The 12799-nt window shown below is 41.3% G+C and overlaps 1 protein-coding gene across 1 annotated transcript; it reads left to right on the top strand.

The window, feature by feature from the left end:
* The first annotated feature begins 122 nt into the window (after positions 1-122).
* Positions 123-12578, top strand: LOC129408924 (bile salt-activated lipase-like). Its single transcript, XM_055153688.1, has 11 exons — positions 123-267; positions 502-621; positions 2580-2777; positions 3169-3299; positions 4433-4540; positions 7019-7133; positions 7559-7570; positions 7666-7840; positions 9401-9604; positions 10559-10768; positions 12355-12578. Exons 1-11 carry the CDS (start codon positions 189-191, stop codon positions 12539-12541), a joined length of 1539 nt encoding a protein of 512 aa, XP_055009663.1. The 5' UTR covers positions 123-188; the 3' UTR covers positions 12542-12578.
* The last annotated feature ends 221 nt before the right edge of the window (positions 12579-12799 follow it).

Raw genomic sequence — 12799 nt, 5'->3', positions numbered from 1 at the left:
TTTCCACAAATTATTAAAGACCTATTCTGTGGGGTGGTGACCCTTCTTACTTAGAAGGCAATAAAACACCTGTAATTGAATCATAGTTTAGGTTGTAATGAGCTGTTTTCCCTGTACAGCTGGGTGTGGTTTCCACGGAGGGCGGCTTGGTGGAGGGGGAAAACATCCGCCTGGCCTACCAAAGGCACATGGATATTTTCAAGGGAATTCCCTTCGCTGACACCCCCGGACGCTTTGAGAAACCCAGACGCCATCCAGGCTGGGATGGTGAGCACACACTAATGCTCCACTATCACAGGAACATACAAGTTATTGACTTTACAAATGTTTTAACAAGTGAAGTGAGAGTCTTGTGTATGAGGGAAAGTGTCGTTTTCTTGATTCAGATTTTACATTCACTATAACATGCCAATATTTAATTATACCAACAACAAATCTCCATATTCTTTTGGCATATCATTTAGCATATTGAGTACAATCTTACTGTGTCTGTTTCCTCAGGTGTGTTGAAAGCTAAAGACTACAAACCTCGCTGCCTTCAGTTGAATATGCTCATGACAGACACCAGAGGCTCTGATGACTGCCTCTACCTCAACATCTGGGTCCCTCACCGCGCCCAAGGTAAACAGCAGCAAACCTACTTGCAATACATTTGGGTTTGACTTCTGGTACACCCACACCTTTCTATGCAAATGTTTCTCCCTGTGTCTGGGTGAGTTTCCTCAGAGCACTCTAGTTTCCCTCATCAACCTAAAACATGAAGAGTAGGTAAAATGCTCCATACTCAAAGTAGCCCTGACTAAGCCCAGCTCAAAATCTGATGAGGTGCCCAGGGGCATTGAAGGATGTGTCAAATTTCTCTACAGAGACAATAAAGTTGACTTTAACTTGAATGTGTTTATGTACAGGTTGGGCTGTTTATTTAATTTGGATATTATTGTACGTCCTGGTTGGACACATAATGAATAAATTACTCCAGAGCAGATTTTTAAAAAGTTAAAAATTAACCAACCTAACCTAAGAACAAGAAATTCTTACAATATTTGTGAGTGCAGGTTATCTATCTGTGTTATTAAAAAATGCAGGGACAATTTCTGCAGGGGGTATGTTTTTTAAGCCAGGTTCTATATTACAAAACCAATTACAATACACAATCAGTCAACAACCACTCAGCCTTATTCAGAGCTAAATTTAGAGATTGCATAAAGGAGAAACAGCTGATGTGCGCCTGAAACGTGTTGTTAAACCCAGGCTAAACTTTTACTGTAACCTTTAGTGCAGTTGACAATGCCAAGTGCAGGACAGATTGTAGAGGAATTGATGCAAAACCTTTTGAATATAAGCCGCAGGTGTCCACGTCTTCAAGAATGTTTTCAAGTTCGGGCCGTCTGCTTTTATCGCCTCTGAAAGCTTTTGTTGTCTTTTTGCATCGAGTCAGTTCGTCACGCTGCCGTCGCCAAAATCTCACCATCGACTCACTGATGTCGAGCTCACGTGCAGCTGCTCTGTTTCCTTCTTCCACAGTCACATCAATCGTTGTTAACTTAAAAGCTGCATTATCTGCTTTTCTTTGTGTGTTTTCCATGAGGAGTATGAAGCGCAAAATAACTGTTCAAAACACAACTGGAAACTGGAATCTTCGTTGGCACATCAGCCCCGTCTCTCCCTGCGCTCTACTGTACATGTCTCCTGCAGAAAGAGCCTCTGTCCTGTCTGTATCATGTCAGTGTCTTGGAGGATTTCAGCAGGTTTCAGACTTTCTCGAGGGCAGGGTTAGTTCTATCAACCAGGTCTGAGTGGATGTGCGGCAACTGAAGTTTGAGACGTTTCTTCTCGTCATTTACACATACGGGGAAGACGAATCCCCCTCACTAATGTTCATTTAGCATCGTAACTTATTTTATCACACGGCAACAAATATCGCGAGCTATTGTAGCAACTTCAGGTCCACGTGTAACCGCACAAACAGCTGCATTTTCTGCACTCAGGCTGTGCGTATCCGCTGTGTTGTCAAACCATAGAGGACAACATATGTGAGGACAATGTGCCAAACAAAGAATCCGTCCATATATTAGCTGCATCGTCTTATTTGCCGCAGGGTTCAAAATGTGAGAAAAAAGTAGCGGCTTATAATCCAGAATTTACGGAACTCAAAATGAGTAACCTATGGTGCTGTTGACAATGCCAAGTGCAGGAAAGATTATAGAGGAATTGATGCAAAACCTGAAGTGGGAGGACACGATCCACGACTGCAGGGCCATTTGGAGCCAGTGCCCACGGGAAGAGAAGGTGATCGTGATCCGCAACAGTCGCCCAACCAGGAAGTAAAATTATAAACTTATGCAAAATTGTCAAACCAGGAGAAACAAGATGTGTACAGTGAAAAAAAAAAGTATGTTTCACCTTCACTTCATCTCTCCTTAATCTCTCCTCTACCACTTCTGAAGTAATTACATGATTTGCATGAAATGAAATAGACAAAGATCGAATTGTCTGACAAAACATATTCCTATATCTGAACATACACACTACACTTTTCAGCTCTCAATATAAACTCATAAAACTACCACTTGTTTCAGTCTCCTCCAACCTGCCTGTGATGGTGTGGATCTATGGAGGGGCCTTCCTGGTGGGGGGCTCCATGGGGGCCAACTTCCTGGACAACTATCTGTATGATGGACAGGAGATCGCAGACAGGGGGGATGTCATTGTGGTGTCACTGGGATATCGTGTGGGAACCCTGGGCTTCCTGAGCACCGGACAGTCTGATCTGCCTGGTGAGAGTTTCTTTGATTTCTTTTCCCATTCATTTATAAACAGCAGACTCATCTCATTCTGATGTGTTTCTTGGGAATATGCTCAATCAAGTCAGACATTTAAGTTCAAATGTTGTTTCAAATACATACCTAAAGTAGTAGTAATTAAATGACATTATAGTTTAATTACATATTAAGGCCTTATCTTTTGCAGTAATGAATTCTGAAGTTATGGCCTAATACAGTTATTTATGGTGTGTTTCTGAATAAAAGCAGTAGCCTCCAAAATGAGCAGAGCAACAGTCAAACAGGAGAAACCTCACTGTTCCTCCTCTCACTGCTTTACATAACCCATGCACAGTGCTCACTGTTGGTGGGACGTCCTGTTAATATAATGGTTTGTGATCTTCAGGAAACTACGGCCTGTGGGACCAGCAGGCTGCCATCGCCTGGGTGCACAGGAACATCCGCTCGTTCGGAGGAGACCCCAACAACATCACCCTCTTTGGAGAGTCTGCAGGGGGCGCTAGCGTCAGCTTCCAGGTTTGCTCCATCTTTTATTGTTACTATTGGTTTATCGTAGAGGTGCTCAGATGGTGATTTTTGAGGTTGATCATCTGAGAGCCCAGTAACAACATTGCTTTGATATAGTTTCTTTTTTTCATAAAGAAAACAACAGACTTGTGATAAAATGAAGTTCAACCAAATCTAAGTAACTTACAGCCCCGTGTACACCTTGTTGGCAGTGATAGTTGTGAAGACATGCACTTCGGCGTAGGTGATATAGTAAGCTGGAATAGTGAAAGGCAGCATTGTGGGTGGAAATAGCATGATTAAGTGAGAAATAACATGTTGTAAGGTGAGTGATATTAGAAATTTCGCATTTGCAAGGGGCAATAATTAGAGTCCACTCCTCTCCTCTTACTCCACCCACATGTCACATCTGAGCTGCCTCATTCCAGCACGTACAGTCCTTCCAAATTATTTTCGCCCCTTAGCTGTCGGCCCTCTTGCGTCCATGCTATGTATTTCTCTGTACCTCAAACAACTTCTTCTAGCTCATTCCATGTTTTACCCATCTTAATTCATCTTTTTAAATGGGCTGGGCAGACCACCTGCGACAAAGCCTACATCCTGAGTCTCTATACCAACAATATAGTTTGTCTCTGCCCTGTTAACCTCCTTCCTCCCACCCCGCCTCTCTTGTTCATCTTTACCACAGACTGTAGAAAGAAGTGGACATCACCCATAGCATTCGGCTCCACCCAAATGAAGCTCACGATGCTCGCAGTTACAGGAGCAAATTTCTAGCCAGGCTCTACATCTGAATAGGAATTCTTTAATGGACAAAATAGCAAAATGAAAACACCAGGTTCATGTAGAGTGAGTTAATATGAACATTTTAAGACCAAAATGACAAGGATCACAGCAGCAGTTACAAAAGGACGACAATATTCCAATATAAGTCAAAGGGAGTGAGGGTCAGAAGGAGCCGGACTGCAAACCTCCTATTTGGAACGCAGTGGCTTGCACTTTAGCTATGTCCGTTTATATATACAGTCTATGGACATGGGGGATGTTTTTGTGTGTGTGTGTGTTATTTAGTTTTTTAATTTTTATTTTAGTAATGTTGAAAGTGTATTTAACACGTCGATGAATGTTTGTTTTTGTGGCAGACCCTGACTCCACACAACAAGGGCTTGATCCGCAGAGCCATCTCTCAGAGCGGAGTGTCCCTGTGTCCGTGGGGGATCATCAAGAACCCACGTGTGATTGCTGAGCAGGTGAGAACACATTGCAGTCAACATCTTATTGCTAACAGACTGATATTGTTACTAATATTGGGTCAGTCTGATAGGTGCCATTAACACTATAACTGCACTGCATCTTATTTCATGCTGAACTAAACACAGCAGTAATACTACTACTACTACTACTACTACTTACTACTATTAATAATAATAATAATAATAATATTGCATAATAAATAATGAATTTGACATATTACTGAAAAAAACAATGTCTGATATCGGTATCAGTACTCGGTATCAGCAAGTACCGTAAAATCCGGACTATTGAGTGCACCTGAATATAAGCCGCAGGTGTCCACGTCTTCAAGAACATTTTCAAGTTCGGGCCGTCTGCTTTTATCACCTCTGAAAGCTTTTGTCGTCCTTTTGCATTGAGTCAGTTCGTCACGCTGCCGTCGCCAACTTCTCACCATCGACTCACTGATGTCGAGCTCACGTGCAGCAGCTCTGTTTCCTTCTTCCACAGTCACATCAGTTGCCTTGAACTTAAAAGCTGCATCATCTGCTTTTCTTTGTGTGTTTTCCATAAGGGGTGTGTGTGCGTGAATAACTGCTGAAAACACAATCAAACTAGAATCTTCCTCGGTGCATCACCCCCGTCACTTCCCGCGCTCTACTGCGCATGTCTCCTGCAGAAAGAGCCGTGGTCCTGTCTGTATCATGTCAGTGTCTTGTAGGATTTCAGACTCTCTCAGGAATGTGGTTAGTTGTGTCAGTCAGGTCTGAGTGGATGTGTGGCTGCTGAAGTTTGAGACGTTTCTTCTCGTCATTTACGCACACGGACAAGACGTATCCCACTCACTGATGTTCATTTAGCATCATAACTTATTTTATCACATGGCGATAAACTCTTTGAGAGCACTGACAATATCGCGAGCTCGTGTTGCACCTTCATGTGAACCCTAGATCCATGTGTGAACCCGCGCTGTTTTCTGCACTCAGGCTGCGTGTATCCTCTGTGTTGTCAAACCATAGACATATGAATGGACAATGCGCCAAATAAAGAATCCATCCATATATTAGCCGCATCGTTTTATTGGCCACAGGGCTGAAAGTGTGAGAAAAAAGTAGTGGCTTATAGTCCGAAATTTACAGAACTCAAAATTCAATCAGATCAATTCATCTTTATTCATCTGCAGTGAATCTCAGATTTGTGAGTGACATTATTATTTCATTTTCTAACTTGTTCAGCCTGCAAATAACACTGTACACACATGTTCTTCAAACAGCTTGCAACGTGTTCATAAACTCCACACAGAAAGGCCCGAGCGACCCAGAATCTTCTTGCTGTGAAGCATGAGTACTAGCCGTTCAGCCACCGTGCTGCCATATGCTTGTTCTCTTTGATTGTACAGATCATGGTTGCATTATACTTTATATCCTGCTCTACACTATAAGATGAACAGATGTTGAGTTGCTGCTGAAGAAGTATTAACCCAGCCCTAAAAACGACCAGGTGCTCTGTATACATTCAATGATTCAGGACAAGATTTCCAGCCACACATTCAGTCTTAAATGTTTTGAGCTTTGTTGCCAGTTCATCTAGATACAAATTAAATAAAACTGGGCACAGAATTCTCCTGTCTGACCCCATTTCTGACCCTACATGGGGCAGACACAGTTTTCCCAACTAATCTGCACTGTCTGTTGTGCATACCATAACATTTACATATGCACAATATATTTCTGAATCACCTTCATAAATAATTTAATAAATTAATAAAGCGATTCACCCTATTGACTGCTTTGGATGGATAAAAAAAAAAAACCCACAAAACTGATGATTTCTGTGTCTTGTATTTGTTAGTAATCTCTTTTAGAGCCTTAAACCCAAACTGGTTGTCTGTCCATTTAATAAATCATGAGATCCTGTCCAGCAGCATTAATTCAATAACTTTTGACACTATGGGATGAAAAAGGAGATCTGAGGTGCTCTGAAATACTTTGCTATGGTTTTATTTCATGTCAAACAGCCCTAACTGTCATGTGATACAACCGTGTTTTAACATACATATTTAAAAAGGGACAAAGTGATACATTACAATCATATGAGCTTGCACCAATCAGGCCACAGGTCACCCACAACCTACTCTGTGGACAGAGTGGTGCATGAAAATCCAGCAGGACTCATTTATAAAAGAATATATTCATGTTTTTGTCATTCATGTTATCATTCAAAATCCCCCATAAAATCATGCTTTTATTGATAAAAAGTGTGATGTTGATTTATTCTTAAATAGAAAAATCTTGGAAATGATTTCATAATCTGATGTGATCTATCCACATAATGAGGCAGTGACAACTCATAATTCATAGTAATACTATGTATGCATGTATGTAATAGTTTTTTGTTTTGTTTTATTTTTTTAAACTGTAAGTGCAGGCTAGTTCTTTTATAAGTCCAGCTGTATTTTTTCATTCCAAACCAAAGTCTCTCTCTGTGTGTATCAGGTGGCTCGGAAGGTGAACTGTCCGACTGACAGCAGGATGGCGGCCTGTCTCAAGATGACTGACCCTGTGGCCCTCACCAAGGCTGGGGCCATCAACATTCAAAGCTCCCCTTCCCGTAATTCATATTTGTTATATTTTTGCCATTATTTTTCACAAACCCTTACCTGTATTTATTTTATAGTTTTTTGGGTTTTTTTAGGTTTATGTCTTTGCTCCAGTTCTTTGTCCCCACCTCTATGTATTACCAACAGGTAGAGCTACAGGGCAGTTCACTGTTAAATGTCTCAACAATAATTTAATTTGATAATATCCATGTTTGTAAACTTTACTTTGAGCTTTGTGTTATATTGTCCCCTCAGCAAGTTCATACATGGAGTTGTATTTTGCTTCATTGTGCCCATTAATCCATCAGTACAAAGTCATTTTTTCTGAGGACTCAAAAATGCTCTGTTCATGTTCTGCCTGGATTGTGACGTCATAGGTAGAATTCTGGACTTCTGCTGCGCTGTTTTAAGTCCCTAAAACATTCATTAGACTCAGATCCAATTGTGTTCACAGTGAACACACTGGATGTGTGTAAAACAATATTTTTGACAAATGGTTCATTTCTAAAATAAAGTGTGTCCACATGTAGAACCGGTGCTAAAACAATCTGGTTCTGGCTGCGGTGGTGGATGGAGACTTCCTGCCGGACCACCCCTCAAATCTGTTCCACAACGCGGCTGCGGTCGACTACATCGCCGGGGTCAATGACATGGACGGACACATCTTCACTGCCCTGGACATCCCCTCGATCAACTCCATGTTGGTGGACACGCCCATGTGAGTTAGGCTATTGACTATTTATCGGTTTCAGCCAGGGCTGCACAATATTAGAAAAAGATTAAAATATTAAATACGGGTGCTATTGGGGTGCTAATTTATATGATGCTGATTTTTGTATATCCTAAAATCACAACAGGGGTTGATAACCATATGTAGAGGCGCATGGACGCACCACTAAAGTGTTGCAGTCCGAAAGCGTTCAAGTGCGAACAACAGGTGAAAACAATTAGTGGCCATTAAGTAGGATAGAAGCACCGAGTGACCAGTGCTAACAGTGAAGCAGTGTCCAGCATGCTCCAACTCTACACACGGTATGATTTCTACGTGCCTAATTGGATCTATACTAATCATGTAGCTAACTAACAAATTTTTAACAGATGATTCTGCGCCAACTTTAAAAATATCATTTTTATCATGTAAAGTCCATGATAGTCAGTGAAACGCTGAGCTGTAATGACGCGTAATGATAGAAGTTTAACAGGCTAACTTGTCATTGTGGCCTCTTTGGTCTTTTCACAGCAGCTACGCACAGCTCCAGCTGCACATTTGCTTTTATACTTGCCCTGTTTTGTAAAAAAATATCTAGTAAAGCATTGATCAAAGTCCCAGTGTTCACCATAACAAGGCAAGAACCTCAGCCCAGCTCACGGGGCACTCCGAGCTGCCAGCTCTCACCAAAGCCCCAACTCTCCCACAGCGAGCCAGACAGGGAGATCCATGCTCCCACTGAGACATACATGGTGAGGCTTTTCCCACAGCCTCAGTAAACTCAACACCTCTGACTGTTCCATGTTTAAAAGGGTAAACAAGACCACAAGCTGGAGAGTATCCTCGATGCAATACACTCTCGTGCCCAGACCTGTTCACCCGTGTTTGACTTTGGCTCTGTGCAGTACCCACTTTTCTGCCTGTGAGGCCCCAGAAAGCACAGATTTTAACCAGGCGTAATCCACATCATTTTCCACTAGAAAAACCTGGGCTAATAATTTAGAAATGTAGAACAATACTTTGCTCACAAGTCTATGGCTCTCTCATACCACAACTGTTAAAAATGTAGCCTTTACTTATTTTTATTTTTAGGTTTACTGATTTGAGGATAAAATTTTAGTGTGGTTATTACTTGCAGCAGCAGGGAACACATCTTGGTTTCATAAAAATGAAATGTAATCAGTTTCAGCAGCTTGAATTTTGCTACCAAAGATTGTACCGCATATTTGTGTGCTGTTATTCGAGCATCAAAATCCCTCTTGACAAGCACTTAATATCCAATTTTCAAGCACCCCATCATGGGCGTTGAACATGATTTGATACCTAGCACGGAAAGGCCCTATGAAAAATAACAGATCTAACCTTTGTAAGTTTTCATGCAATGTTGGTACATTTATTTTCTCATTATAACTTTATTTAAAAGTACCTCTGAGATGCACTGAGACAAGGGAGCAGCCTAACACAACATACAAAATCAAATCATAGGTCAAAGTTATAATGTCTTGATACACAAATTACAACAAATTTCCTCCAGTTTTATTTTGTGCTGCTCTCGTCTGTCTGCTGCAGTGACGACCTGAAGGCACTGCTGGGGGCATACACCAAAGACAAAGGTAAGGCTGGCATGGAGAAAGCCTTCGCCACCTACTCCGCCACCTGGGGAACCAGTCCGAGCCGCGAGGAAATCAAGAAGGCCGCCGTGGCCATCGGGACAGACTACATCTTCCTGGTGCCCACTCAGGCTGCTCTGTACCTCCACTCCAAACATGCCACGTGAGAACCATTTTACGTCTTATAAAAGTCAGGTTTAAGCCAGAGGATATCCATCCTCCTCCAGTCAGGTTTGTGGAGATGCAACTTTGACAACAAAAGTGACTTCTCAGAGTAGTTTTCATGCATCATACTTCTTCCTGAGTAATATTTGACAGTGTAACAGTACTTGATTAAAAGTTATAGTTATCTTTTCCTCTGTGACTAAGTACAAACTGACAAAATCTTTATATTGGCAATATTTTTTGTGATCAAATTTTTATTCAAGTGTTAATCATTTGTAGATATACAGGCACCATTTTTCTCCCTGCTAAACCCCACACCTCTTACCCCGAAACTCCCTATTGATGGAAATATACAGAAAACATATTCACATACAAACACACACACACATATACACTACCGGTCAAAAGGTAAAAAATAAGAACTGATCAGCTAGAGATTAAAAAAAAAGATAAAAGATAAGAAAACACAAGTCCAAGCTCTGCCAAAACTACCTCGAGAAAAAAGGAAAGATGGTAAAGCTTGAAAACATGAAGTGTCCAGCAGCACAGTGTCCAGACTTAAACCCCATGGAGCTGGTTTGGGATGAACTGGACAGAAGAGTGAAGCGACCTACAAGTGCCACACATTTATGAGAACTTCTGCAACAGACTTGGGAAGAACTTTCTGATGAATATTTGATTTCTATTGTAAAAAGAACAAGCCACAAGTGTGTTCAGCTGTTCTATCTGCCAAAGATGGACACTTTGATGAATCAAAAATGTACATGCATACATACTTTAAAAAAGGAAAAGGGAAAAAGGAGAGAAAAATAACATTGAAAGTATTGAATGATTTATGAATGAGATGTTATATCCAGAAGTCTAGACAGTTACGTTTACAGAGTAGTATCTTCCTCATCTATAGACAGTCATCAATGTAAGCTGATTATCTATTTGTTGTGTCCCTCCCCAGAACTGGCCGCACATATTCGTACCTGTTATCTGAGCCGAGCCGTTTGGGGGGCATGATCACGCCCTACCCCGACTGGATGGGAGCAGACCACATGGACGACCTGCAGTACGTGTTTGGGAAGCCCTTCTCCTCTCCTCTGGGGTACTGGCCCAGGCACAGGGACCTGTCCAAATACATGATCGCATACTGGACCAACTTCGCCAAAACTGGGTATGAACTCTGCTCATGCCACTTAAAGGTGCACTGTGGAACTTTTTTTGGTAGAGCATACACACCTGCTTGTCTCCATATTACAGAGATATTACTTTGGTGACAGTAGCTCAGTGTTTGTCCACTGATCCGAAGGTTAGTGATTCGAATGCTGTTCTCGACATAATCACCACTGGTTGAGCAGTCAGAGCCATTGACCCACTAGTTAGTGGTGGGACTCCAGCTCAGATGAATGCTGTCTTTGTGTCCTTGGGCAAGACATGTAAACCCCCGGTGCCTTCAGTTAGTGGGAAAAGTAAAATGTTATTTGTTTCCTTAAGCTGAAGAGCAGACTGATACAAGCGTGTACTGGCGGAGTTAGCAATTTGGGGGCTCTAGGTGGATTTGAGTTTGGGGCCCTCGTTATAATGCACTGTTTTGTTGGAGTTTTTTGGTATTTTTTTTATATTTATTGTCTGTTTTCCCCCATTGTTCTCTATTTATTTGAAGTATGGTGGAATGGAAACTTCTTATTTGTCTTGTTATTTAGATAGACTACAAGATAACAGAGCTGAAAGTAGTTTTATTTTTTTTTGCTCGTACAATTACATTTTTGTTTACGTCCATTACATATGATTATGATTATGCTATGATTCTGTAGTCTGATTACTTTTCCTATGGAAGCCCTTTGGGCAAAGGACACAGTAGTCCTGGCTTGTCATATATGGCTAGATAATGTTTTAAACTAGTCTTATTTATTGAATTTTACATACTGCATCAGTGAGATCTAAATTCTGATGGCAAAACCATGACCAATTTCATGCAGACAATTTACACTTAAACATGTACATAAATGTGGATTTTGAACCAGCTCTGATATAAAACAAGAAACACAGAACTACATTTGAGGAGTCTCCTCCTGTTTGAAATAAAACTGACTGGCTGTGGTGGCCTCAACTGCCTCAGCAAATGCAACCAGAGCCAGAGTTATGAACTATTTTCATGCACAGAGATCAAAAGCACAACAGTGCAGGGCAAACAGCTGTCCCCTTCACGCAGATAAACATCACATAGCAAATGTGACATTTGTTATGCGATGTTAAAACACATACAGTTTACTTATGTTCACATGTCTGATTGTCCAGAAGCCGCTGTTTCGCAGATCTCTGGATAGAGGTCATGTTCCGTTTTTCAGTGGGGACCAGATTCCATGAGCGTGCAACGTGAACTGAAAAGGCCGACTGTCTAAATGAAGTCTTTCTGAATGGAATTTTACAGTCTCCTCTCCTCGATGCTCGAGTGTTTCAATGTGTTTCGAGTGTATTTCAATTCACCTGTATGAACTCTTTTAATGGGGGTGGAACAAGAACATGGAGAAGCAAGATCATGGAGGGTTTTATAGATAGAGATAAGTCCAGGAGGACCAGATAAACACAGGTAAAGTATCAAAAAGAAGTGCTCTCAGTTTGCATGGGTCCTAGAATGTTACATTCAGAACATGGCCATGTTACCATGATGATGAATACTTCAGTTTCAATTATATCTCACTGCTGAAACCTCTTCAGCTCTAGAACCTTCTAGAAACATTTCTCCTTGTTCCTCCACAGAGACCCAAATCAGGGTGGCTCGTCGGTCCCTGTCACTTGGCCGAAGTTCCGGAGTGGTGGAGATCAGTACCTAGAGATCCGCAACGACATGGGCCAGGGCTTTGTCCACCAGAAGATGAGGTTGCGCTTTGTGACCTTCTGGACCAGCGTGCTGCCCAGTCTGCCCAACATGACTGAGTCTGAATAAAACTAACTGTCTATACACCATATAGACCAATAAACAGTGCAACATATTACAGATATTACAGGTCTGTACTTCTTTCTGCTCCTTTTCATTCACACTGATGTATGAAACATGAAACATACTTATTTTTGTATTCATCTTTCATGAATGAAACAAAAAATGAAATGACTACTGTTTTGTATGTGTGTGTGTTTTTTTTTTTTTTTCTCTTTTTGCTATCACCAAATGCATGTATAAAAGTACTGTGGTCAGTAAAATGAA

This window comes from Boleophthalmus pectinirostris, unplaced genomic scaffold (assembly GCF_026225935.1).
Source record: "Boleophthalmus pectinirostris isolate CB_2022bp ecotype Guang Dong unplaced genomic scaffold, ASM2622593v1 HiC_scaffold_18, whole genome shotgun sequence".
Lineage (NCBI taxonomy): Eukaryota > Metazoa > Chordata > Actinopteri > Gobiiformes > Gobiidae > Boleophthalmus > Boleophthalmus pectinirostris.
The sequence above is the reverse complement of the archived record's forward strand: the minus strand, read 5'-3'. Positions and strand labels throughout refer to the sequence as shown.